The 25,750-nt window shown below is 40.5% G+C and overlaps 1 protein-coding gene across 8 annotated transcripts in view; it reads right to left on the reverse strand.

Moving 5' to 3' along the window:
- Bcas3 (BCAS3 microtubule associated cell migration factor) overlaps nucleotides 1-25,750 on the reverse strand; it is a 471,233-nt gene that overhangs the window by 311,957 nt on the left and 133,526 nt on the right. For all 8 annotated transcript variants that reach the window (XM_060387076.1, XM_060387078.1, XM_060387080.1 and 5 more), the window contains exons 14-15: nucleotides 20,689-20,822; nucleotides 6,997-7,261 (exon numbers count right to left, since the gene is read on the reverse strand). In XM_060387076.1, coding sequence (XP_060243059.1) covers nucleotides 6,997-7,261; nucleotides 20,689-20,822 — 399 coding nt within the window. The remainder of the gene's footprint in view (nucleotides 1-6,996; nucleotides 7,262-20,688; nucleotides 20,823-25,750) is intronic.

A 25,750-nucleotide genomic window follows, 5' to 3' on the forward strand; every position in this document is an offset into this window, starting at 1 on the left:
AAAGGATGAAGAACAGACAAGAGCTCCAGCGTCCAGGGTAGGAGATCCAAGACTCATCTCACAGGATTTGTAGAAAAGGGCATAGAGGAAAATAACATAAAGAGAAAAAATTATGAGGCGCTGAAAGAGGAGGCCACTGGGGACCGCCATGTACAGCGAGGGAAGGGCAGAACCAATCAGTGTGAGGGGGAAAGATGAATTAACAGCTCGACAGGTTCTGAATCACGGGATATGCCAATGTTGGTTTAAAAAGCCATCAAAAAGCAGGGTGCACATGCTCCAGGGCTGGGAACACACTGGTACCACTACTGAAAATAACAACTAAAATAGCTGTCTATGTAACTGGGAATTCACACATAGGAAATGAACATCCACATAAGTACTCGAAGCAGCTGAGAGTCGATAGCGACAAGTTTCCTATGTCCAATCCCTATGAAGAATTTGGGGAATAAACCACAAGGGGGAAAAAACAGCAATAAAACGAAGATGGATTCATCTGCTCTCAGAGTACCCAGGTTCAAGCCTTGATTACAGCCACTGAAAAGCTGTGAAAATACTGCCCTCTAGAGGCGCGTCTCACTGTAAATTGCTAATCCAAAATTGTATTCACAAGCAAAACAAAAAGTTACATTTGCCTCAAGTGCTAATTACATTAACTCGGTATTTATAATTTTATGTTTTCTTGTGGCATTTATTTTTAAAAAGCTTATCTAAAAAACACAAAAGATTACAGTATTTAAATTGAGTTTAATTTTATTTGAAAAAACATTTTAGTGGGTACAACACTAGACAATTAACAGCTGTGTACCATCTATAGCTTGTGAGGGCTCCTCACACATGCCTTCTGTTTTTCTAGTGTGCCCATGTGCATGAGTGTTTGCATGAGTGTGTTTCTGCATGCACACCAGTCTGTTCACCCCTGTAGGACCTGGAAGCATAGCAGCATGCCATGTGTCCACTGCTCTCCCCCTCATTATTTTGATGCAGGGTCTCTCACTGAATCTCCAGCTTTGCAGACTCAAGACTGGCTGGTCAGGCAGCTTCCTCCAGGGAACCTCTTGACTATACCTCTCAAGGACTGGAACTACAGGTGGGTGCTTGGGTATAAACTCACACCCTTGCATTTATGTAGCAAAAACTATACAATGAGCCATTTCCCTGGCACTATATGTTCCTCTTAATGCTTCCGTGAACCTCAAACCGCTATAAAGAATAGGAGCTACTACTGCTGCTATTTTTCTTTAATCTTTTTTTTTCAATTGGTGATTATTTAAAAATTTTTTTGAGATGAGGTCTAACAGTACAGCATAGCTGGTCCCAAATTTATGGCAATCCTCCTGCCTCAGCCTCCACAGTACTTGATCATAGGCTTGGGTCTCCACATCCTGGCTTCCTATGTGGTTCAAATTAGACATCTTGTTGTCAGGAAAGGGCCGTGAGGCTGCCCTTGTCCAAACATTTGCATAAAGAAGCTGTCTGCTATCTCTGCACAACGACAGAAAATGACATGAAAATATTTAAAATGTGGATGATGATGGTGTACAGTAAATGTCAAAATGAGCATAATGTTATACCAACGTTTTCAGAGGATACTCAGGAGCCAGGAAAACATTAGGTTTTTAAAACAACAGATTAGAAACAATGCTGCATCGACCTCAGGCAACAGACTACATGGAATGAGCAAAACCCCAGGTGCTAAGCGACCCCAAAGACTCTCCCATATAACGTTGTCTGTACCATTTATATACTCTGTGTCAGATGAGGCATGAAATTTAAAGCAGAACTACAGTGCACATGATTGATTTTTCTTGGCAAAAATTAAAACACTCATGGAAACTTCAGTCTACAAGTAAACAGTGATGTGGAAAGAGCAGTCAAGACACAGCACACTGGGGCTGACTCTCCCAACGAGGGAAAGCTATGCAGGGCGAAGATGTGTGGCTGCCTTGTATTTACAATGTGATGCGGTCTGTATCAAGAAAACTCCCTATCAACCAAAGTAAATAATTACAATAAACCATCAAATGAAGGCTATAAACAGTCTCCAAGTGGAAAGACATGAATGTCGTACACAGATGCTAAAAAGAAAGAAACACTGCTGGACTTGTAAGCCTTCTGCTGAAAAACAGCGGCTCTGGGTCCAAGAAATGAGAGGCCTCCTTCAAATCTTGGGTTGGGAGGGAGCAGAATCTGGAATTCAGCTGCCAAAAGCTGGAGCCTAACCACAGCTGAACTAAAGAGAAAGAAGCTGGGTTAGGGGGACGTATCGCCGTCTCGGAACTTGGGAGGTGGAGGCAGGAAGGGAGATCAATGATAAAGGCTACATAGTGAGTCACATAGTTTAACACAGCTACAGAGAGGCCAACCTGGGTTATATGTGATGAGACCCCAGGAAAGGGGAGGAGGAGAAGAGGGAGGAAGTGGAAGAGAGAGAAGGAGGAGAGAGGGAGGAAAAGACGGAGGAAGCAAGGTTGGTCCTTAAACATCACATGACAGGGTAGAAGGAAAACCTATTTTGCAAAATAAAGAGATGGCAAGAATAATTAGGGTCGGGAATACACAGGCAAAGATCTGGCATGTAAATCTGACTCCACAATTGAATTTTAATCCCTAGGACCCACTTGGTGAGGGAAAGGGCCAACTCCCAAAATTTATCAGGAACACTTGCACACTAACACACCACAACCCTTAAAAAATATAAAAATCAGAAGCTGTATTCATCTGCCAAATTATGTAAACTCATGTGCGGAGCCATGAGTAGGACCACTTTCAACTGTGCAGTTTCAGAAACAGTCCATATTGATAAGTCCATATTGAAAAGAACCAAAAGCCTAAACAAAGTAGGTTCAAATTTTTATTTCATTTAATAATATTCATTGATGTTCACTTACACTGCTTTGAAAAAGCAAGGGAAATGAGTCAATCGTGCACACTGCCAACCAGCAGCAGCTGGCGCCTACTGAGTGTTTCATACGGAGAAGGCACCCTTCAAAGTGCTGCGATCTTAACGAGAACCCAGCAAGGCGGGCATATCGCTATCCCTGTTTTACTGGCAGAAAACTGGGTCTCAGTGGACAGAGGAGCAACTGGTCTAGGATTACACCCAAGGTGTCATGAGGAAGAGTCCACCATGAGGAAGCTGGACCCCAAGGACCGTGAAAACCACCAGCAGTGGGGTGCAAGGCCCCGCGTTTGATCTCAGCATCACAAATAAATGAATAAACTCAAGGAAGTGGTGAGAACTCAATGCAGCTGAAAAACAGGAAAGAAAAAGCAGTTTTTCTTAGGAGAAAGCAAAGGATGGCCTGGTGAGCTGAGGTGGAAGGTCAGGATTGTGTAACAGGACGGTGCAACTCCTGGTGCACCAGACAGACAGGACAGGGAGATGGACCGTGAGGCCTGAAGGAGGTAACCCTACCTCCTTGGTCTTTTACATTCAGCTTCAATGACCTCCACCCATCCTTGGCGCCTACATCTATGAGAAACAAATGCAGCCTCCTGTGGCTCCTAACTTGCTCCCGCTGTCTTCACTATTCTGCTCCTTTTTATATTATATTACAGGAAAAAATTTAATACTTGATAGTGCCAATTTTCTCTTACAAAGATGCCCACACACCCCACCCAAACTGTTCTTACCAGTCTTCGTCACTAAACTGAATCCCACCTTCACTTCCCAGTCACTGGAACTTCACACTATCACTATTGTCCTCCTGGCCACTTCTTACATATGGTTTTCCATTTTGTGCCTCTTGCTGGTGGCTTTCTAAATATACCAGGAGCTCCAATCCCGCATCAGTCCAGAGTATTAGGGCTGAAGGTGTGAACACCATAGCCATATTCCAGCCCCTTCTTTTAATTTGTCAAGACTGTAAAAAAAAACAGACTTATTCTGATTTGCTCCCCAATATTTTAATGGCTCTCAGAAATGTCTAAACACACATACTTTAAAAAAAAATTAATTCACAGTGGCTGATGAATCTTATATGCATGAAATTGAAAAGCAATGTTGCTATGAATAAAAATCTTTGTTCTGACATGTTATGATTTATATAAATTGCTTTTTATATATAGTGCAACTGTTTATGTCAACATAAACACTAATTTAGAAAAATAACAAAATACACTGTTTCTCTGGGAATAACTTCTTTTACCAACTGGTATGCAAGGGGCCAAGATGAAAAAAAAAAGGTTCTGCCATCTCCGATGTCAGTAAGAGATACCAACATGTCAATCAATAACTCCTATATTCAAGAGCAAAACTGAGGCCTACCCGTGACACAACAGTAAGTCAACACTTAAGAAATGAAGTTTCAGGCACTGGCTTAATAAGCAGTGAAGCTACAATGACAACTCCCGGTAAAGAAACACAAAGTCAGATGGAGTTTCGTAAAAGTGCATGTAAGTGGGGAGGGAAGAAATCTTGACAGGAAGAGACAGAAGTCAGAAGGGGTGTTCTCCACCCTAACCTGGTGATACGCACTATTTTCACCAGGAAGTTAGGGAATCATAATATGCTTAATGAAAGAAAAAAGGTTTCATTATGTTTTTTTCAAATAAGGCTAGAGGTAATTGAAATGGATGATGGATAAAAGAATCAACAAAGATTCATCACAATTTCCACACGACCATTTGCTAATCTAAAAAGGTGAGAATAATATTTATCAGTTAAAAATGAATATAGTAAGTATAATTATTAAGGAAGAAAATAACACTGCAGTAGCACAGTGATACATGAAATCATATTAAAGCAGAATCGCAGTCCAGTGTAATTTCAAAGCAGTAGTAATCACAGACAATATATGAAGATGCTTCAAGATATTATTTCAGATATACTATGAAAAGGAGCTATCTGGACTTGGCATCAGCAACTCCATCTTTATATTAAAAGCTAATATTCATTTTTTGGTTAAAGCATGAAGATTCCTATGCCTCCTTACGAATCCCAACATAAGAATGGCTCATCTACTCTAACGTACAGGCATTGTGACAGGAAATGAAAAAGATATTTACAAAGAATATGCTTCAAATAAATAAACATCCTTTGGAAAACTTAAAAAAAAAAAAGATAAAGTAATCCTAACCTAAACTGGATTGGCTCCAAAAAGCTAAAAGGAAATACCCCTATATCAATTGTTATTTAACAGTTTCCTTTACTTTGCTAAAAGGAGCGCAGAAAAACAACGTAATGCAGCCAAGACATGATTCATTTTCAAGATGACTCCCTCCCTGCTCCAAGGTTTACATTGTTTTTAACCAGCATCAGACTGTTTATCCACACAAACTGTAAATACATCATTTTTAGAACTAACCAACAACAATGCCCATTTTGTTTTGACATAGAAGACACAAAGAGAACATGAAGAGAAACAACCACTGCTCTGAGGTCTATGCCTCCAAAATGAGACACCCAGGAAGTGCAGGTGAGCTGCTAAGGAGACTGTGCAGTGCTGCAGAGAAAAGGCTGCATGCGGAGGCACCTGGGGCCAGGCGTGAGACACTGAAGAAGAGTGCAGCAGGGCTGAGCGTGTAGGGAAGGAGAAAGAGGGAGCCTAAGTGAGTCCCTGCTGCAGGGAAGGAAACGTTTTAGTGGCAGACAATACTGTGTGACAGGACTGTGTATGTGTTCACATTTAAATTGTATTTTTCTTTTACATGAACTTCAGATAATGAAAATTAAGGAGTTAATCTCGCCATATAAAACAGCAGGGTGTTAAAATATAAAATGGTCACTATTATGGAGAGTGTACACTAAGTACATTAAGCAAGTTAAGGTTCTGAAGAAGTGAAATGACTCAAGCACTCTGGCTTGTGACAAAGTGAAAGTCCCATCGGCTGGGTATGGTGGACTACAGCTAAAATACAGCTCTCCAGAGACTAAAGCAGGAGGATTAATTATGAAGTCCAAGCTACTGTGGGCTTTACTTATGAAATCTCATCTGAAACAAAGGTACAACAGAAAAAGAAAAAAATTTTAAAAAAAAACATAAAGCATTCGCATATGAATGACTTAAACTTCTACTCAAAAATAAATATACATTTTAAGAAGAAACATTAAAGAAAACTTAACTGCCTCAATGAGAATTAAAACATCAGAAACCATAGGAGCAGACTTCAGTATCATTAGGCACAATAACCAAATATCTGCATGCCTGCTCAAAGGAATGAATGAAAGGGTGAAGCACAACCTTTGAAAAAGGGCTAGCCTCAAACACTTCAAGCTGACTGAATAAACTGTCAGCCACAGAACATAACTTTCAGGACAGGAATGAGGCAGGGCACAGGCTGTAATCTCAGCACAAACAGTCTAAATTCAAAGCCGAAATTCAAAGGGAGCCTGGGCTACAGTTTGAATAAAACCCATCCTACAACATGGAACAGATCTTATAAAATGGTGTTACAGAAATGAAACACAGCAACTATATAGACACAAATCTGTTTATGTCAAATGGGACTTCACTGGAGCAAAAGTATTTTTAAAATAGAGTGAATAGAATAAAAGCCAAAACTGTGGTTTAATATTACAGAAAAGGACAGGGAAGGATTTTTTGGTGATGTTCCATTTATTGATCAGGATGATGGCATTGGGATATGATTATTTCTTCTGCTGTAACGTATTGGGATGAGTCCCAGAGAATTTACTTAAAAATAAAGTATAAGGACACTAGATCATGACAATTTTTACTGAATTGCAGCATCAGCCCAGTACACAAAGAATGTTCTGGAACACATACTCCAAATGTTATGAGAACAGACTCAATCTCAAAGCAAATAACCTTTACATTCTGGAAAAATGAAGCAGTTAAAATACCATGAACAGGAGCACCATTTTCATTTTGGTTCATACTTATTAACTGATTTAATAAACATGCATTTCTTAAATGTGCTTAGGACTTAACGATAGCACAAACAGAATATAAAAGTCTGCATCTGATCCTAAGTCAATGAAGTTCATGTCCTAGAGCAGGAGGGAGCAGAGAGGGAGGAAAGTGTGTTTACCGTGCAGTGGGGAGCCAGAAGGGCTGCTGGACAGGCCTGGGACAGGACTACAACGGCCGCCTTGCTTAGATGTCAGCTCCTGTTCGATCTCTTCCAGCCCAGCACTTTTCTGGAAACGGCTCATGCGATTCACTACCCGTGGTGACATGTGTGTGCGGACACAAGGCTGGCCACCATACGGGTTGATGGGGAAAACGTGGGAAGTACCCCGGAGGGTACTGACCACCACCCAGCGACAATCATGGCTGAAGCAGATGTCCTGAACCTAGGAAGGAGGAAAGAGACAAACACAGCTGAAGTCACTAAAGTGTACCTAAGGAAAGGAATAACATGGAAATACAAACACAACTGGTTGCCTCATTAACAAAGCTGTGTAAAAGTGGATGAGAAATTTATAAAATATTTTACAGGTCTCCATGTGGAATCTGACAAAACCTGGAGTGGGGGTTCAACTCCCTCCTGTGAGAGAAGGGGACTCTCCACGGTCGCCTGCAACTGACCTATAAAGCTTCGAGAAACAAAGGCTCCAGAGGCCGGAAACAAAACTAGTGAGGACTTGCCACAAAACATGAGAGCCTGAGTTTAGACCCCAGAAATACTAAAATAAAAAGTCAGACACGGTGGTGGATGGCTGTGTTCAGTGGGGAAGAGGGTGGGGTCCCACAGGTTTCTAAGCTGCTCCAACCCAGGGAGCCCCTTAGTCTCAAGGGAAGTGAACATCGCTGACATCTACTTCTGGCCTGCAGACACTCACAAATGAACACGCATGTGTGCATGTGCGCGCACGTGCGCGCACGTACACACACACACACACACACACACACAAACAGACACAGGGAGAATATACAGACGCATATGGTTCATTCTTCTATTAAGTACAAAACTGTAAAAAAAAAAAACCTCACTACCCTGTATGTTAGAAATTGCACTCATATTGACTAATTCAATCACTTACTTAATGCTCAGGGCCACTCACACTGCATACGAGGAATGAAGAGAGAAAGGAACGTGGATAGTGGATATGGCTTTCAGGAGACATCAGTCCTTGTCTCATCAAATAAAACAAAACAAAGGGCAGGGCTGGGATGTCTTATGATTCAAAATAAGATACATCAACACAGTTAGGTGTGGGTGGTGCTCAGAAATTGAGGCAGAAGGATTGCTGCACTTCCAAGGCCACCCAGAGCTATAAATCAAGATTTAAAACTTTTTAAATCCAACACATGAGTTTAAAAGGTAAAGTATTCCTTAGAGATGCCTGTTTTTACAGTAACAACTCTGGTTCCATCTCTGAAAACAGATCATGAGTCAGTGGAAATTTAGAAAACAACATTTCTATAACTGAAAAAAAAAAAAGTCACTATGCACTGTTATATGAAACTCAGAGACTAACAGGAGACAAATGGTATGTGCTCTGGACCACATTTCTAAATGATATTAAGAATTAAGCATGGTGGTCCATGCCTGTGACTCCAGCACTGGGAAGAGCTGCAGAATGTGGGATCTCCTCTACACACTGAGACCCCATCTCAAAACAACAAAACAAGCCCCCCAGCAAATGCTATGAAAATGCAACAGGGAATGGACATGCCCGTGAGCACAGCCAGCACGCTTGGCTTTAGCCAACTGTAACAGGGCTCTATAGAGGACGACAATAAGAGGGCATCTGTAAGCGCTTACAATAACACAGGGAAAACAGGAAGATATGGCTGATAAAAGGATGGTTAACCTGCCGTCACAGTGATCGCTGAGGAAATGGAAGCAGAAGACTTCTCAGAACTCTACATTGAAGAGGTAAGTCGCTCCGGTCATGAGCTTGTGTTGCTGTGGTTTAGAAGATTCTCTACTGCGTACGTGTGCCATGCACGTGTGCACACACTTCACTGCAAGCTTTTACAGGAAGATCTGCAATGAGGCAGATCAAGAGGCCAGGGACATGAAAGTTCCTCTGAAAAGTCCACAGCAAATAGACGTGCTGCACTCAAGGGTGTGATGGCACGTCCTCGCTCTAATATGACGGGACATATCTCAGACTGGGGCTGGGATGGCGTCCCCAGGGAGGTTTGAGAGAGGCAGGGAGGTGTGGGCGTGTGGGCAGCACCGTTCTGAGGTGCAGACTGCATGAACAGCAGAAGAGGAGTGAAGCAGGACGTCTCTGCCACCTCTGAGGTCACAGTATGACCAGCCACATCACACTCCTGCTGACTTGCCTTTCCCACCAAGGACTCTGCCTACCCGCAACTGTCAACCAAAACAAACACTTGCTGAGTTGCTTCTTGTCGTATTTCATCACAACAATGAGAAAAACAACCCAGAGACACTTACAAATCCAATATCCGGGGATGACTATGATCTGAGCATTTCTTACTGCATGACATATAAATACGTACCACATAAAAACATATGACTCTAAAAATAATAAAATAAACTTTTCTTTAATTTTTAGACATGACTTGGCTTAAAGAAAGGTAAATGCTGGGTGCACCCAGGCTCCTTTTCACCTCAGATCACAACTAGAATTAAGTTTGACTGGATATTCCATCCAATCATAATATTCCAACACACGAATGGCCAGGCAGGTAAGATAGCAGCCTAGTCTACACTGACAGTTCCAGGCCAGCCAAAGCTACACAGTGAGGCCGTATCTCAAAACAGGAAAAGAAAAGAAAATTGAAACAGTTATGACCTAGGCAGAAAAAGCCTTTGGGTCTATGTGCTCAGTTTTCCTTTGAGCTACCATTTCTCACACTGTAACAACATGAATGTGGACTATCAAACAACAGTATTATTACAGTTAATTTTAATTGATGCATACACTTCTGGGAAATGAGTAATTTATTTTACATAGTACACTGATTTAAGAGTCTAACTTTGGCCAATCCACATTCCATGCAGCCAAAAATATCTGTATGGAACACAAAATATGCAAAGTGTTAATAAAGGACTATCCAACATTTGATACAAACGTTAAAATTGCATTTAACTCACACAAAAAAAAATGTCAATTAGAAGAACATATAAAACAAGAGAACAGATGCCCTGCTATTACATCCCGGCATTTAAAATGTAGAAAAGAGGACATGGACTCATTTGCCAGCTCTCTGATCACCTCCCCCTGGAGGGGTGGGGAAGCCTGGCCAGGACACAAGAGGAAGAGCATGCAGCCAGTCCTGATGAGACCTGAAAGGCTAGTATCAGATACTAGGAGGGAGCACAAGGGGAAAAGAGTGAGGAAGGGAGGGACTGGGAGGAGATGAAGGAGGGGGCTACAGCTGGAATACAAAGTGAATAAATTATAATAAATAATAAATGAATTAAAAATGTAATAATAAAATCTCAAACACTTCCATCTCAAATTTTAAAGTTATTTTAAAACAAAAAATCTGAATAAGACAGTTCTAATTTTAGTATATTAAGCATAATCTAAGTTATTTGTAAGAGTCACAACTCAAGTAGTGCAGGAGGAGGCGACAGATACAAGAAAAACAAAAATATCTTTATTTTTGTAATACTCAGATAATGACCTTACTATTGATCTACAGTCAGTAATGCAGTCAGAAATTAAAATAGCACATCTATTTTAAAATAGTACACCCTCCAATTCTATTCAAAACTTTACTATTTAAAAATATTTAAAATAGTAAAATATTTTTTAAAATATTAAAAATATTTCTAAATAAATAAAATTATGTTGGATATGGTGGTGCATATCATTAATCCTAATCCAGTCTTGTCTACTTAGCTAGTTCCATTTCATCCCGTAGCTGTATAGTGATATTCTACCTCAAAATGACCACAACCAAAACAAAATAAAAACACTAACTTACAACCCCCCACCAAAAAAAGAAAGGGGCCTGAGTTAGAGAAAGCATTCTATTAAGAATATTTACTTTCTGATAAGTAAAAATGTGCATGTTAGTAGTTATCCCATGATGCCTCTATACACTTACATACTTCTGTTATATGACATCAAAATCACATCACAACCTCTCTGTGCTTTCACTGTGGTAGTGACTTCACAGACAGAACAAGTGAGTGGCCTGTCTGTGCCATCTCGAGCCTTTACCGTCTCACCTACCAAGGCAGACACTTGGTAAATGCCTGCTGTGCATCCCTCTTACACGAGTGTCTAGTATGACCTATGAGACAACATCAGCCTGGGCTGCAGAATTCTGGGAAAGTATCAAGTTTCCTGATTAAAAAAAAATAATAATAGTAAGGATACTAACACTTTGAACTCTAAAATAATGGCCAAGTAAACAGCGATAAAAAAGCAATGAGGTGAGGGACAATAACGCCTGACAGGCTGGATGGACAGCACGTTCACATCATGTCAGTACACGAGAGGCCAAGTCAGGAGATGGGGCCACAAAGCAACGCCCTGCCTGAACAGCCCTCATAAGCCACCCCCAAGGAACAGGTATGTAGAGAAGGTACAGCAGTAGACTCCTTACACTCTAATGAGAGCAACCCAGCTTTTTAAAAAAAAAATCTGTTATGTCTGCTCCCTGATCCCTAACTTTTTCTACTGCCCAAAGTCAAGTATAGCTAATGATTGGACTGAAAACTCCATGTTTGCAAACATGTAGGAGAAGAGAGAAGGCAGAAGAATGGAAGAAGGAAACCAGAAAGAAGAGAATGCTAGCATAAGAAGTGTAAAGATCAACAATATTAAAGTATTAGATGTCATTGAAAAGGACTTTAATCCCAGCACTAGGACTGGAGAGGCAGGTGGACCTTAGTTTGTGGTCATCCTGGTCTCCAGAGCAAGTTCCAGAACAGCCAGGGCTATACATACATACATACATACACACACACACACACACACACACACACACACACACAAAGACCTGAAAAAAACAAGAGCCATGCTGGGTCTAAATCATCACATGAACTTTTGTTTAATGAAAACATATGGAAGTAGAGAGTGGTAGTTATTAGTGTGAGAACTGAAATCAAAATTCATCATAGGCCCAATTGCATACCTAAGCATTTTGTTTTATCATTTATTATCAAGAAAAATATCCTTTTTCCAAAAAGGCCATATCTGCAAAAATAATAACCAGAATAAAATAAACATGTTGGAAGGGACAGTATTTGGAATATTGGTGAAAGGGGTGATCTACACAAACCTTTTTTTAATATTCATATGCAGCATTCAGTAGTTTTTAATATTGTTCCCTCCTTTATTTGCTCAATACAGGACAGAAAGACCATTGTGGGTTTTAAACATTCTTTTTTTCATGTAAAAATTTGATATTGAAGTAGAAAAGGGCCTGAAGCAGAAAGGGTAATGGGCATTTAGACCTCACATTTCTCTCCTGTCCTTCACAACCATGAGGAAGAACAAGATTTTCAACCAAGAATATTGATGTCTGATAAAATTACTGCACAACTCTAAGATGCCAATGCTGGCAGAGTCATGGAGCTAATGGGGTGACATAGCTGTTAGCTAGTATCATGTCAGTGTGATGGCAATGTTGGTAACATTTGCTACCACAAAGTTAAAAAACGCTCCCTAGGAATAAATGAAAGGATATGTTAATTCTGTTTTGCCTTGAAGACATTTAGCAGAGTTTAAAATAAGGAATATACTTCCTGGGCTATTTTTTCTGTCTATATCTCATGAGAAAGATGAAAAGCAATCATGGGAGGACTAGGGGAGGAATATCAAGTGAGCAATAGGAAAAAAGGGAAAAAGAAAACACTAAACACAAACACAGTCTTCCCAAATTGAAGACCAGTGTCTCAATGCTCTCACATTTCTATATTGGAAATATGAGCTTAGCCTCCAAGGATGTTAAATATTTGACATTAGGTTATTTGCATCCACTATAAAAAAGCAGTATAGGGCAGGCTTCAAGTGATTTTAAATTTTCTTCAGTACTACTACTAAAATCTCCCTCATTAAGGACATGAAATCCTCCATGTTTTCTGATAATAATCTAACCGCAAACTAACAGAAATATGAAGGAACTGTGGGACTAAGCAAGGTCATTGAAAAACGCAGTATGAAGTAACCCACAGATCAAAGGAAAAGCCTAAAAGATTGACAGACACGTGGAGGCAAATGAAGACAAATCAGAATAGATGGCACGATGACCTAGTGGGCATGGCGGAGTCACAGCAACAGCCACTCACCTGGGAAGACTCAGGCCAACAAGTCCTTACACACAAGGACATCAGAGAAAAAAAAAAAAAAGAAACGACAGCAGCAGAGTGACAACAAGGGGGAAAACTAATGATATGGGAAAACAACACAAAACTGTTAGGCAAATTAAACAGTAACTATTCAAAACTGCAAAAGAACTGAGGAAACTCCTACCAGCCGAACGGGCAAGAGAAGGACGTCATAGTGTCAAGAGCAATACCAGAGGCCCAGCAGGCACTGTGCAGAAAAAGTAGCAATAACTTAAACATCTGTATTTAAGTAAATTTATAAATTTAGAAAAACACAGCAGTTCTTCAAATTTCAAAAACTGATCTGAGAACTTATAACCTTTTACTTGAGACAAAGACCAGCTGAGCGAACCCCAGTGGTTTATTGTTTTGTTTTTTTGTTTTGTTTTTTTCCCCTGACACAACTATGCCCTGATGGCTTAAAAGAACAAGAGAACTCTTCAGGTCTAAGGTCAAATAACCATTCTTCTCTAAACCGTGAGAATGATCCGCTCACAACCTATGATACATCCACCTAAGTTTTGCCCTGTGAGTTAACATCAGTAAGAGATAAGAGATAGGTTACTGGTGGGAAACATAAGCCATTTGCCTTCCACAACATCTCAGCTGAGACTGCTGGGTAAAAAGCTGGTGAGTCTGTTCTCATCAAAAGCAAACACAAGGACTAAGAAGATGAATCAGCCATGCACATGTGTTCTCTCTCTCTCTCTCTCTCTCTCTCTCTCATACACACACATACACACAAAATTACGTATGCCCACACTAAATGTAACAATAACCAGAATTTAAAATGTTATAACAAGAGCTGAGTATCTGGGCCCACGGTTTCCCAGAAGAGGCCAGCCAGAACTACACAGTGAGATGCTGTCTAAAACAAATTAAAACAGGTGACACAAAACATATACTCTCAGCATTTGGGGGGTTGACACAAAACAACTGAGAGTTCAAAGCTAGCCCGGGTTACTGAAGACCCTGTCTCAAACACAACAACAAATTCTACAAAAGACCCCAAATCACCTTTAAGGGGTGAGCACTCCCACCAGCTAGAAATAAACATGCAATAAAGAGGGAAGGGACAGTTAAGAATTTTTGAAATTGATGGAATAAACACAACCCACACAAAAAAATTCGAACTGTACATATTGACAAATTTGGTTCATCTAAAAGAGACTGGTGGAGTCAATCAAATATAGAACCATATTGTATAACCTTTTTCTCTGAAACTGGCAACATTATCAGGTCAGACCGAGAAAGTGTTTATGGGATCTTCTAGTACTTTCTGTACAAATGCAAGTAAAAGTAGAATCATTTCGATTTAAAAAACAAAGTGTTGCCATAAACCACCCTTCTGTGGCCAACTATCCATCTTTGATGGAGGTGAAGGTGGAAGGGGAGTACACACAGAAATGCCAAAGATCGAGGGAGAAGCATGACTGTGCCAGGAGAGGAGACCTGACATACAGAATGTAGGCGCATCCCCCTGTGAATGGATGAGCCCTGGACCCCATCACAGCATCCTGGAGCTGTGGATCTGAGGCCAAACACTCAACCTCATCACCTCATCCCAGCTGTCACTGGTACAAAGGCTAAGGCTCACAATAGAGACGCTATACTATGTTTCCATAAGGGATACAAGCAGGCATGTGTAGAGGGAGAGAGCACGTGGTCCATGTCAATCAGGACAACTGGTTAAGTGCTTGTTTCAGAAATCGCCACCCACACTGAGGACAGGTTCACAGCTGACCACCTACTAGGCTGCCAGTTCTTTCCTGCGATGTCCATCAAAGCCCAAAGAGAGCTCCGTAAGGAACTCTGTGGGTGAGAGCAAGGCCACTGAAAAGCATTATCTTGGTGCAACATCGCCACCTGCCTGACAGAGAGGGCAAGTACACTTGCTTTTTATGAGGTTAGCTACTTAAGGAGCTGCAAAGTTCTAACCAACACGGAAGCACTGCACAGCAGTACAGCTCTACTTTGGGATGGGTAAACAGGTAGGTGAAAGGGGTTTAGAAAGGGATCAAAGGTTCAAAGGGGAGTGGTGATCTCAAGGTCCAGGATTCCTACATTATCGTCTCTGCTACATGAAGTCCTGGCCCTTGCCCCACAGAGCTCCTTTCTCATGCTCACTGATGGCTTGGCTAAGATGATCATGATGGTGTTCCCTAGCGCAGGACAGCTGTTAAATCTCTTAGTTAAATAAGCAGCACTGGAGAAATAAATAATGAAAATTCATCTGACCTATTTGAATCACAGATAGACAAACAGTGAAATTGGGCCAAGTATGCCCAGTTTCTTCGTGTATTGTCTACAAATGCTTTTTATTAACAAACTGGATGTGTGACTCCAAGGGCAGGGATATGACCAACGATGAACAAACTATTTCTGATAAAATGAATGTATGCACGAAACTAAGAAGGGAAACAAAACAGCTAAGACCCACAGTAGCCCTATAAATGGTATTGCAGATGTACGTGTAAGTCAGGGGGTGCTGGCAGGCACCGGAAGCTCTCCAAAAATGTACACCATGCCATCTTGGTCACAGCTCACATTTGGACTTCTGTGAAAGGAAATTTGCAAGGTATAATCAAGGTATGATGTATCTCAGATCCCAGCACACCAGAGGTGACGGTCAGGAGCATACAGCCATCCACACATACAAAGCATGGTTCCAAACTCTGAGGTCAAGGACTGAATAAAAGGAGCCAGCTGGGGTGGGAGAGGTGGTTCCACATCAAGGCACTTTCCGCCAACCCTGACGAAGAAAAGCAGATGTGACAAAATGAGCACCTATACACACCTACACAGAGAGAGACGTTTTAGTGGAGAATGTGTGCTGAGCACCGGAATTCATGACTCACTGCTTTCTGTCTGCGGACACAGTACCGTCTGCCTCCATCCTGGGAGACCAACAACTGATTGACTGTTTACCCCCCAGATCTATAAACCAAAATGAAGTGTCCCTTCCTCAAGTTCCTTTTGTTGGTATCTTGTCCCAGCTACAAGAAAGCAATATATTGAGCAAGCGCTCTGCCAATGAACTAGCTGGGTGTTCTTAAACAGAATCACGGACACACACAGCTTGTGTCTCTTTCACCTTCATGGCTTCTTTCAAAGAGCGAAAGTGTTTCACTTTAATGAGCTATGGTTTATAAATTGCACATTTTAATGGATTTTGCTATTAGTGTCACAGTTTTAGAAATCTGTGCCAAACCTAAGGGACATTATGACTTATAAAAACTTGATGGTTCTTGGCTTCACACATGTGCATCATTCCTCTGAGTTTGTTTACTTAGTTGACAATCAAGTGTGTATACATGTCACAATGCTCAGAGATGCCTCCTAATTAATCCACATATTTGCTTGGGCGGGTTTGGTTTTGTCCTAATACAGGGTCTCTCTATGTAACCCTGGTGGGCCTAGAACTCACAAGGAAGACTATGCTGGCCTCTACCTCGCAGTTACTCCCCCCAGACTCCTGGCATTCCGGGCATGCCTCAATCTGCATTTGACTCATGTAAATTCAGGAGGTCTCTGATTTGATAACAATTAAACAGACTCAGAGGAAACAGACATAAAGCTGTTGTGTACTCCAAAAACAGTTAAATTTTCCATAGTCAGGTCTTTATTTATTCTCAGCAATGCTGTCCAGCCCTCAGAGTGCGGATATAAACTAGTATTTTGGACATTAAGATATATTAAAATTATCAACTAACTGTTAGGATTTGGGAATCCAGAAGAGGGGGAAGTCTACAGGGTCCTAGACATGCCAGGCAAACACGGTAACTGCTACCCTGCATTTCCCAAGGCTGGCCTTGAACTCACTATCCTTCAGTTCTGCACACCTAAGTCAATGCAGCACACTTAAGTTTTTATATACTAACGTTTACCTTTTAATGTTGTTAAAACAACTTATTAAGTCCTTTTTTTTAGAAGAGTAATTTATATTTTCTGAAAAATGGACATGTCTTTGAATATAGCTTTACTCTTTCATTTCCTGCTGAAAGACATTTCTTTCACAACCTCAGATCTCCCTGGCAGTTCGCTGGCATTTTCCTTCTTTCCAGTTCTCTGTCCTCAGAATCTACGACCTTGATCTAGAGCTAAAACCATCTCATTAACACAGGCGGAGAGCAAACTCAAAAAAAGTTTCCCTTCCCAGTCCTCCTCAGTAAGCCCTAGGAAACATGTAAAGACTCCCACTTTTCTAGATAACTTCTTTGAACTTTAACTGCAAGTTCAAAGAAAGTAATTGGCTTATCTCAAGGAAACATATAGGAAAGCAGAAATTCAGATAGATGGCTATAAGGAGAAAGGAAGAGAGAGCAAGCACAGGGAATGGTCTAGACCCCTGAGAATATACTAAGATGCCTAGGAACGCCAAATTTCAATAGTTTGTGAACTAGATCTTCATTAAATTGAGGTGTGAGGGACTTTTGGAAGAAATGACATAACCAGCCATGCACAGACTTACCCTGTATTCCAAAATCACGGGACAAAATGATATTTCTGTGTCAGTTGAGGCTGTAAGTACAGTGCTTGGAAGATACAGACACTGCAAATTAATTTTTATCTCAAATGACAGATAGCACAACTAGTAATATAAATAATTGGTTTCATTTCGGTATCAGAACCAAAAATCACACTACTCTGCAAGACTGTTTAATGGGGAATCATTAACATTCACATGTTTAAAAAATGAAATTGCTATTTATCAAATGAACTACAACAGTGACTGCAGTGGGTGTAAGACATGACACTGGCTATGAACGGGCATCTGTACAGAGAGGGCTCCAGCAAGACACGCTGGAGTCCTCAAACAAGGTATCGGTGAGATTCATGTTGCCGCGGGAACGAGGGCCTTCTCTTCCCAGCATATGAGCATTAGGAGGAAAATTACTGTCAGATGCACAGGGTATCCCCAGTCAAGACCACAGAACAACTTAACTCAACATAATTAGATCCATATACTTTATTTTTCCCCTGCCTGATTAAAGTGCCCTTGGAGTTCTTGCAAGAATTCAGAATAATATAATTTTTCAAGTACTCAAAGATGGCCAGATAAATCATGTGCCAGACAGATTTCATGATCAGTATTAAATTTTATCAGTTCAAAATAATTTTCAGTAGGACCTTATAACGATTAATTTTATGGTTACCAACTGAGGTCTTTATATCTTTATGTTTAGCTTTTAGAAATTCCAAATTACAAGGTAGACCCTGAAGCAAAATCATTGTTAATAATTTCTATTTCATTTGCCAACCTAAAAAAAAAATGGGCATATGGTTGGCAATACCAAATTTAAAAAGTGGGCACTGTTTTAATACTTGCAGGCATCAGGAACCTTAAGCATGACTGTTGTTCTTTATTGAACTATTAAGTTTTAAGTTAAATAATACTAATAAAAACTAAGCATCAAAAAGAAAGATCAGATGCTAAAGTATTCACATTCTCAATGGCTGTGATAAGCCTAGGGATGCCTATTCGGAAAACAGGTTTTATAAAAGAGAATAAGAAAATGAACTGTGTCTAGAGATATGAAATCTACACATAAAAGGTTCGTCTACAATAATAGTACTGCACAAAATAAGATTCAAAAACAACTAAGGTGCACATAAAGAAGTCAGTTCCACATCAAAGAATGCTGAAGACATGACAGAGATATCTCAAGACATGTATGAGATACAGCAGAGGCCATGCAAAATCTGGACCACTCTGAATGCTTGAAAAAAATAAAAAACCATTCCCTTATAAAAAGTAAATATAAAAAAAGGAAAACACACAAAATGATATACTGATATCCTGAGCAACTAATTTGCAATTTTCCGGGGAAGGGGGCTTCCAGGAAGACTAGAGAACATAGTAAGAACCTAGCACACTCAATCACAGAATAAAATTAGAATTATCAACGCCTCTGTTGACAACTGTGGAAGACTCTAGAGAAGAAATGGACTGTAATATTTAATGTGCATAAACAGCCAGGAAATGATGAACTATTTCTGAAGGAAATAAACTAAAAATCCGACCCCTCACTTTCCTGGGCTAGAGCAGACGCTAGTTGTTAAAACAACTACTAATGACATTTAACTGGATACACAGTCAACAGGGCACAAGTATTTTTACTTAGTACTTCAGGCTTCTTATGGCTGTGTAAAAAAAGTGTTCTCATTTGCAGTACATTCCTGGTTACTGTGGGCTGCAGGGCCATGCTGACCAGTCACGGCAGGACTGGGCTACAGCTCAGGGCGAGAACGCTTGCCAAGCATGTAAGAGGTCCTGAGTTTGAGCGCTGCACCAGCAAAAAGATAAAAATAAAAAATAAATATGTCTGGCTTTATGAAGAGCCTAAAATACACAAAATCAATGAAAATAAAATCTTGATATTTATTGATATATTGCTATTGAATCTTGATAGTTTGCTATATTACAAAATAAATGCCTAGTAGTGCCTCCTCAGCCCCACGGCCCCTCCCACAAGCAGAACCAAACAAGCTGCTCTCTAAACTCATTCTGTAACCTCCCAGCGGTGAGAAGGCAGATACGGCCACAAGTCCCAGCATATCAGTGACTCATTCTAAAATGCAGCAGTAGGTGGTGGTGTGCTGGGATGCACAGAGCCATCAGCTCTGTGAGAACATATCACCATCTTAGATTTCAGGCTACAGGAAGAAAACAGACTATCTGCACCGTGCTGTTATTACTGCATAAATATAAAGTCCCTAGTCAAGTACCTAATAAAATAATTAGTAAATTCTTTATACGAAAGTATTATGGAAATGTATGGTTGAATGCATAAATGTTTAAAAACTAACCCCTGCCTACTATGGTGGCTCACAGCTGTGATTCAAGCACTGGGGAGGTGAAGACAAAAGGATCAGACTATCCTTAGCTACACCGCGAGTTCAAAGCCAACCTGGGCCACATGAGACCCTGTCCAAAAATATATAAAGACAACAGAAAACTAGCTCTCAAAAAGTACATATTACATTACTGGCCAAATAATTTACATACAAATCCATAAATTAAAAAAAAATGCATAGCAACTGACAGCCATTTTTCATTTGTTGAAAGAAAAAAAAAAAGGCAGGGCAGGAGTTACGATGCAAGAATAAAGACATCTGCTGATCTATTCAACTGTCAACATATTAAAAAAGATAACTTACTTAGCTATTGGTGTATGTGTGTGAGTGTATATGTGTGCACATACCCACAGAAAGTTAAAGAGAACACTGGCTCTCATGGATCTTCTCCTGTAGCTTCAGGAGCCTGTGGGTTGCCTGATATGAATTCTAAGATCTGAACTTGGGTCAGTTCAAGTGCTAAGCCATTTGTCCAGTCCTCACCAGCATTTTTAACAATCAGGGAGTCTGTTTGTTTTATGTATTAATTAGGTCAAAATGTACTAGAATTCACTGTACCACAGATAATATGGTTTTCTCATAAATACTAATCTCCAATTATCTCCAAGGACATACTGCACGGAGAAGGCAGGTGGGGAAGAGCACACAACTTACTTTGGCTTCGGTTTCTCCCCTATGAAGAGTGTACAGATGATGGACAGCACTTTGTGATGATGACCAAGGATGAGTCAGAATTTGGAAGACATGGAAGTCATGGCCAAGAGTGTCTGTTGTGACTAAAAGCATTCCTGGAAGATAAAAAAAGCAAAGGATAAAAATAAAAATGATTATTTGGATGAGATACTTTCAGAACGAGTGATACTTTTAAATGTTATTCCAGGGGAAAGCATCAAGGTATGCAATAAAAGAATTAAAATAAACCACATTCTTTCTATGAACATCACACCAGTATCAACAAAGGGCATAGGACATCCTTGTGTGAGTAGCAGGGAGAAATTACAAAGTTTACAGCAATTGCCAGAACGTGCATAGGGATTGGGAACCAAGCTGGACTGGAGCTGTGGTTCCGCCCGGATGCAGACCTGAGTTCACTCAAGGGACTCCTGTGAAAATGCCCAGCCTGGTGGTGCTGCACTGAAGACATATAAGGAAGAAGACCCCTAAATTCGCAGTGGTGAGCTCTGGGCCAACGAGAGACCCTGTCTCAAAAAAAGTGGATAGAATCCCTGAGGAGAGGAGCCTCTGATTCCGAAAGTGTATACAAAAGAAACAGAAAATGACGACTGTGAAGATGATGCCCCAACAGGGCTTAAACCCATCCTTTGAAGTTCCAGTCTACACACAGATCAAACTAAGATGCTCGCGTAATTTACTTGTTGTTGTCTGACATCCACAAACCTGCAAAAACACCCAGACACACCACATGCAAACATGTAAATTTAAATTTTAATAAAATACCCCAGCAAGGTATTTACTGAAACTGCCAATTGTACCTTCTATGAAGAATATTCTTGGGGCTGGAGGGATGGCTTGGAGGTTAAGAACACTGTCTGCTCTTCTAAAGGCCCTGAGTTCAGTTCCCAGCAACTACATGGTGGCTCACAACCATCTACAATGGGATCTGGTGCCCTCTTCTGACATACAGGCATGCATGCATGCACTACAGAATACTGCTATAAATAATTAATAAAGAAAGAATATTCTTGACTTTGTAAAGATGTCATGGTCTTTGGCGAATCTGAGGTCTCACGTTTTTGGTTTTAAGCCAGTGAATTAAAAAAAAAAAATTTATCCAATTTCCACAGCAAAAGGAACAAGTTACAAAGGGCTATTGTTTAGTAAACAGGATTTGTGTGCGTGTGTCTATGTGTTTGGGTATTTAAGCTATATCTGCAGAGCCCCTGCTTTGTACATAGAAGGCTCTGGGTTAAGTCTCCAGCATGAAAAACGCATTAATAAGCAAAGCTGTTGTCCCCAGGTAGGTGAGTGCCTTTTTAAAATTAAACTTATTTTAAGTGATACCTGAAAACATAGAAATTGTGTGGTTAGACACATGTATATAACTACCTCAGGTTCAGCTCTTGGCCTTAGAGCGTACGTCCACATTGAAGACTCACACGTGCTTTCTGAACATGTAGTGTGGTTCTGTAACCTCGACACTGCACACCTGCACACCTTACACTACTATCCACAGCAAAGCCAGTAACACTGTAGATTCCACGTATGTGAGACACTGCTTGGCGATTGTGCTTCTCTGCCAGGCTACATCAAACCTTAAGATGTCACTGGCTTTTTTGTTTTTGTTTATTTTTTTCTGAATATTATTCCATCAGGTACAGGGGCCCCTCTATTAATTGACACCTGAATTCGGAAACTTGAGCCTCCTACCTGGGAGTACAGGAAAGCTACCCCATGCTTCTTTTTCAGATTACAGACCACTGGCATCTCTCTATAATCCAGTATGACTTTAATGATTGCACTTACTACATTCTCACATAGTACATTTATTAGTGAGGTGGAATTTAAGTTTGTGTTGTTTAATTTATCTGCTTGTATCCTTTTTCTTTGCATGGTTTTATGTAGAACAATGTTTATTCCTCATATAGACTTATATTTTTCTAGTTTGGATTGCTACTGCTACTGCTGCTATTGTTGTTTTTATGTTTTCGAGGCAGGGTTTCTCTGTGTAGCCCTGGCTATCCTGGAACTGGCTCTAAAGACCAGGCTGGCCTCAAACTCACAGATCCATCTTGCCTCTGCCTCCACAAAGCACATACTTCTATAAAATAACGGCATAAGAGTGCTGGGATTAAAGATGTGTACCACCACAGCCTGGCTCTTTGGAATTGTTTGTAAGGAGTCTAGGGAAGACCAAGAGCACAGTTCGCAGCTACCACAAATTATGCAGTGGAGTTCTCCATAACTGAGGAAAGCATAGGGCTGGCAGACCCATGGGAGAGAGATGAAAACTACCTTCTCGATCATGGTACCTCCCTACCAGGGAAGTAAGAAATCTTTCTTTTTAATATTTTTGCTTTAAGCTATGGCTTTGAGGACTGTTCCAGAGCTTGCTTTGCACACATCTGGCTTAGAGAGATGGTCTCATTGTATTTTTGTGTAGAGTGTTTTACTGTCATGTAGTAACAAAGGGCATGAATGAACATCACAAGAGGTAAGATCTTCACTTATAGTCTATCTGAGTGTCCAATTTCCCTGGCAAAATGTAGGTCTAGGTAATGCAGTAATCATCACATAACATTTTCCCTGCCTATATACATTTTAGATGATGAAAAGTATTATTCTAAGTAACTTAATAATAGGCAATAATCTGTTAATAATTAGCTTCCCTCCCACCAAGACCCATACCCACTTCACATTCCTTCCATTTCGTGAGGCATTATTGACGCCTACCTTGGTCACACCATTTAGGGCATGCATTTTCCTCTCTTGCTTTTTGCTCAGTTACAGTAAGTTTGAGTGGCCACAACTCAACTACTCTCTTCTGATTCTACCTTTCTACAAAAATCAGTGTGGGGCATTTGACACACAACAGGCACATCATTTTAATGAGAGAAAAAGGTGTGTATGTACTTATAATCCATACATACTCACACACTACAGATGGACAGCAATATCCTTCTTTCACGATCAGCACTCTGCTTCTATGAGCATTTAAATGGAAGGCTGACCAAACCATGTGAATGGCATTCACACATGCGCACGTCTCAGCATTGATCTGCCTAGTTGTTCCTATGTAAACCCCTCCAAACCCTTAGGACAACAGCCCTTCACGTGGGAACCGCTGGATCATGTGTGTAGCCTGCCTCAGATGCTATTCTCTTCCATATACCCAAACAGAACCCACAGTGAGTTCATATGAATCACAAAACTTTTAGAAAATAGAAACTTAAAAAGGCAGAAAGGAAAGAGGCAGCTAGTGCAGTTCTACAGAATCAAGCGCTTTTTAATTTACAATTTCCCCTTTTGCATACATTCTGCAAAGGAAACAGTATTCTAGAAAACAGTTTTAAAGCACATACACATAAAAGGAAAAAGGCATATGGAGCAGACTGTGGCTAGAAAACTATTTGTGCAGCATCAGGAGACTAAACCAGACGCTGGCCAGGCCAGAAACTAAACCCACGCCCCAAACGAGGTGCCAAGCCACAAAAAGCATTTGCGTCATCTGGGAATACAAGGAAAAGAAGGGCTTCTAATTATAGGGCCTGGAAGCGGAAGCCTAGAGTGATTAGCTGTTTAGGCGCTGCTGTGTGTTTCTCGGGAAGCTTCCTCTCCCTCACTCCGTTTGATAAATGAGCTTCAGCACTGGAGGGTGGGCACGGAAGCTGCTGTTGTCTAGCATCTGAGCTCGCTGCAGACAGAATGTTAAGGCTGTTGTGGCTTCAAGACTTTTCAACTGGGCATCAGCTGGTTAGACCAAAGAGTGAAATTAAAGACTAGCAAACAGCAATGAGCACAGGCTATGAAATCTTGGCAACATGATTCCAAAATCCTATTTATAACACCTATCTAATCATGTGCTTCTTTATCATGTACACACATTAGAATCCAAACACAAAGTGCCAGTTAAGTCACACTCTCTTCCAAAAAAGATTCCTAAGCACTGAAGTGGGGTGGGAAAGAAGTCTCTGTTGGAAATCACACTGTAGTGCTCCTAAAGCAAGTTCGTACTTTACCAGTAATTCTTGCAAGGTATTGGTTCTACTTGGATAGCTGCACACCACTGTAAGTTGCAATGGTATAAAGGCAAATTTGTAAAAAAGAACAAAAGCAGAGAAATAAGATTTCAGGTTCAGGCTCCAAAAAACTACAGCATTATTATATATTATATTAATATTAAAAATAACTATTAATAAAAAATTAATAACATTCACTTAACTAATTGAAATCTAGTACATCCCAACAGCGCACTCAAAGCTCAAAGTCCACATGTACACAGCATCCATTTCTTCATTAGCACACAATGCACACTCAACTCTTCTATTCTCTTCCCCCAACCCCCAGTTGTATTTATTTTTGCTTGGAGGCTTTGGGATTTGTTTTTATTGTTGTTATTTTTATTTTTGGATTTGGGTGCCATGATGTGGATGGAGCCACATATGATGTGCACTTTCTGTCTCTGGCCTGAATCTGAAGTCCCAGAGCATCAATCTAGTCAACAGTTACAGAAGCATGTTACTTTTTAAAGACACTGATAATCAAACTCTTCAATGTAGTCTTCCGATTTAGGAGTCCAGAATATAAATCTTTATAAACACACTACAAAACTTCCTGAGAGAAACAATAAAGTAAACAGAGCTAAGTAAAACAATGGAGATGATGATCTGATGCCATCCTCGACTTGTCTTTTTCTGTGCCAATATAGGTTCAAACTAAATAGAAGATACTACACACGTACAGTTCACATGGAAAAGTCTGATTCGGCTCTGACGTACACCCAGATGCCTGCATGTTTAGCAGCTAGAGAATAACATGTTGTGACAGTTTTTACTTCATTTGCTTGTTCCCTGATCTTGAATTTTTAGGATTATGGAAGTGCCTCTGGCTTCCTCCTTCGGGTCTTAACGTTGAGTATTTTACCTGTGCATGCCTGCACTCGGGCTAAGGCAGCAGCATCACAAGATCCGGAGCAGCCTGGACTGCAAAGCAAGAGCCTGTCTCAAAATGCCAACAATAACTCCTATAATGCTACCAT

The sequence above is a fragment of the Meriones unguiculatus genome, chromosome 7 (assembly GCF_030254825.1).
Source record: "Meriones unguiculatus strain TT.TT164.6M chromosome 7, Bangor_MerUng_6.1, whole genome shotgun sequence".
NCBI lineage: Eukaryota > Metazoa > Chordata > Mammalia > Rodentia > Muridae > Meriones > Meriones unguiculatus.